Source organism: Cynoglossus semilaevis, unplaced genomic scaffold, assembly GCF_000523025.1.
Source record: "Cynoglossus semilaevis isolate Cse_v1.0 unplaced genomic scaffold, Cse_v1.0 scaffold282, whole genome shotgun sequence".
NCBI lineage: Eukaryota > Metazoa > Chordata > Actinopteri > Pleuronectiformes > Cynoglossidae > Cynoglossus > Cynoglossus semilaevis.
This window is the reverse complement of record NW_007585127.1, coordinates 55320-56291: the sequence shown is the minus strand read 5'-3', so window position 1 is coordinate 56291 and position 972 is coordinate 55320. Positions and strand designations below refer to the sequence as shown.

At 37.9% G+C, this 972-nt stretch overlaps 1 protein-coding gene across 1 annotated transcript in view; it reads right to left on the bottom strand.

Moving 5' to 3' along the window:
- Nucleotides 1–459: 459 nt before the first annotated feature.
- Nucleotides 460–972, bottom strand: part of fzd10 (frizzled class receptor 10) — an 8035-nt gene continuing 7522 nt past the window's right edge. The window contains exon 2 of the mRNA XM_008337533.3: nucleotides 460–550. Coding sequence (XP_008335755.1) covers nucleotides 460–550 — 91 coding nt within the window. The remainder of the gene's footprint in view (nucleotides 551–972) is intronic.

The following is a 972-nucleotide window of genomic DNA, read 5'->3' as shown; positions in this document are numbered from 1 at the left end:
CCCTCCTCCTGGTCGACGTTGTCGTTTAGGTCCTGGAGTGCACGGCCACAGCTGGAGGAGGAGAAGCAGAGAAGAACGGGCCACTAAATCTGGCGCACTTAATCATCTGTAGTGAGCCGCTCCTCTCACACAGCTGATAAATATTAAACACGCCTAATGATAATGAAAATGCTGGCGTGTGACATAAATATCAGAGGCAAAGTGCTGAAGGATTAAAATGTCTTGTACGTTTGCTCATAGCACAAATTTGTCGTTGATTTCATGGCTTCCTGAATCGTCGGAGACGGAAATGATCAGCTTTTCATCAGCCAAGCTTCCTCTCTCTGTCTCTCTGTCTCTCTCTCTCTCTCTCTCTCTCTCTCCTCGCGACCGGAGCGCACGTCAGAATTATCTCACTGTCTTAGAATTCAGAGAGCGGCTCTTTGCTCTTTGCTCTTTGCTCTTTGCGGTGCGGCGTGCCTACTCATGACCGCAGTAATTATGATCACGCCTAGAAGTCACCGCCTGGAGGGAGAGTGTCACAAAAGCTGCCGAATAATTAAGTCGAAACCTGAACGCAGGCACGCACAGGCACAGGCACAGGCACAGGCACAGGCTCTCAGTTCAGTATCCAGAACTACAGTAGAGCCACTGTCTGCAGGGAGGAAAAAGAATGTCTCATATACAGCATATATTTATATTTATTTATATAAATATTTATATATATATTTATATATAGGAAAAAGAATGTCTCATATACAGTATATATTTATATATATATATATTTATACATATATTTATATACTTTATATATAGGAAAAACAATGTCTCATACACAGTATATATTTATATATATATTTATACATATATTTATATATATTTTATATATAGGAAAAAGAATGTCTCATATACAGTATATATTTATATATATTTATACATATAGTTATACATATATTTATATATGTATTTATATATAGGAAAAAGAATGTCTCA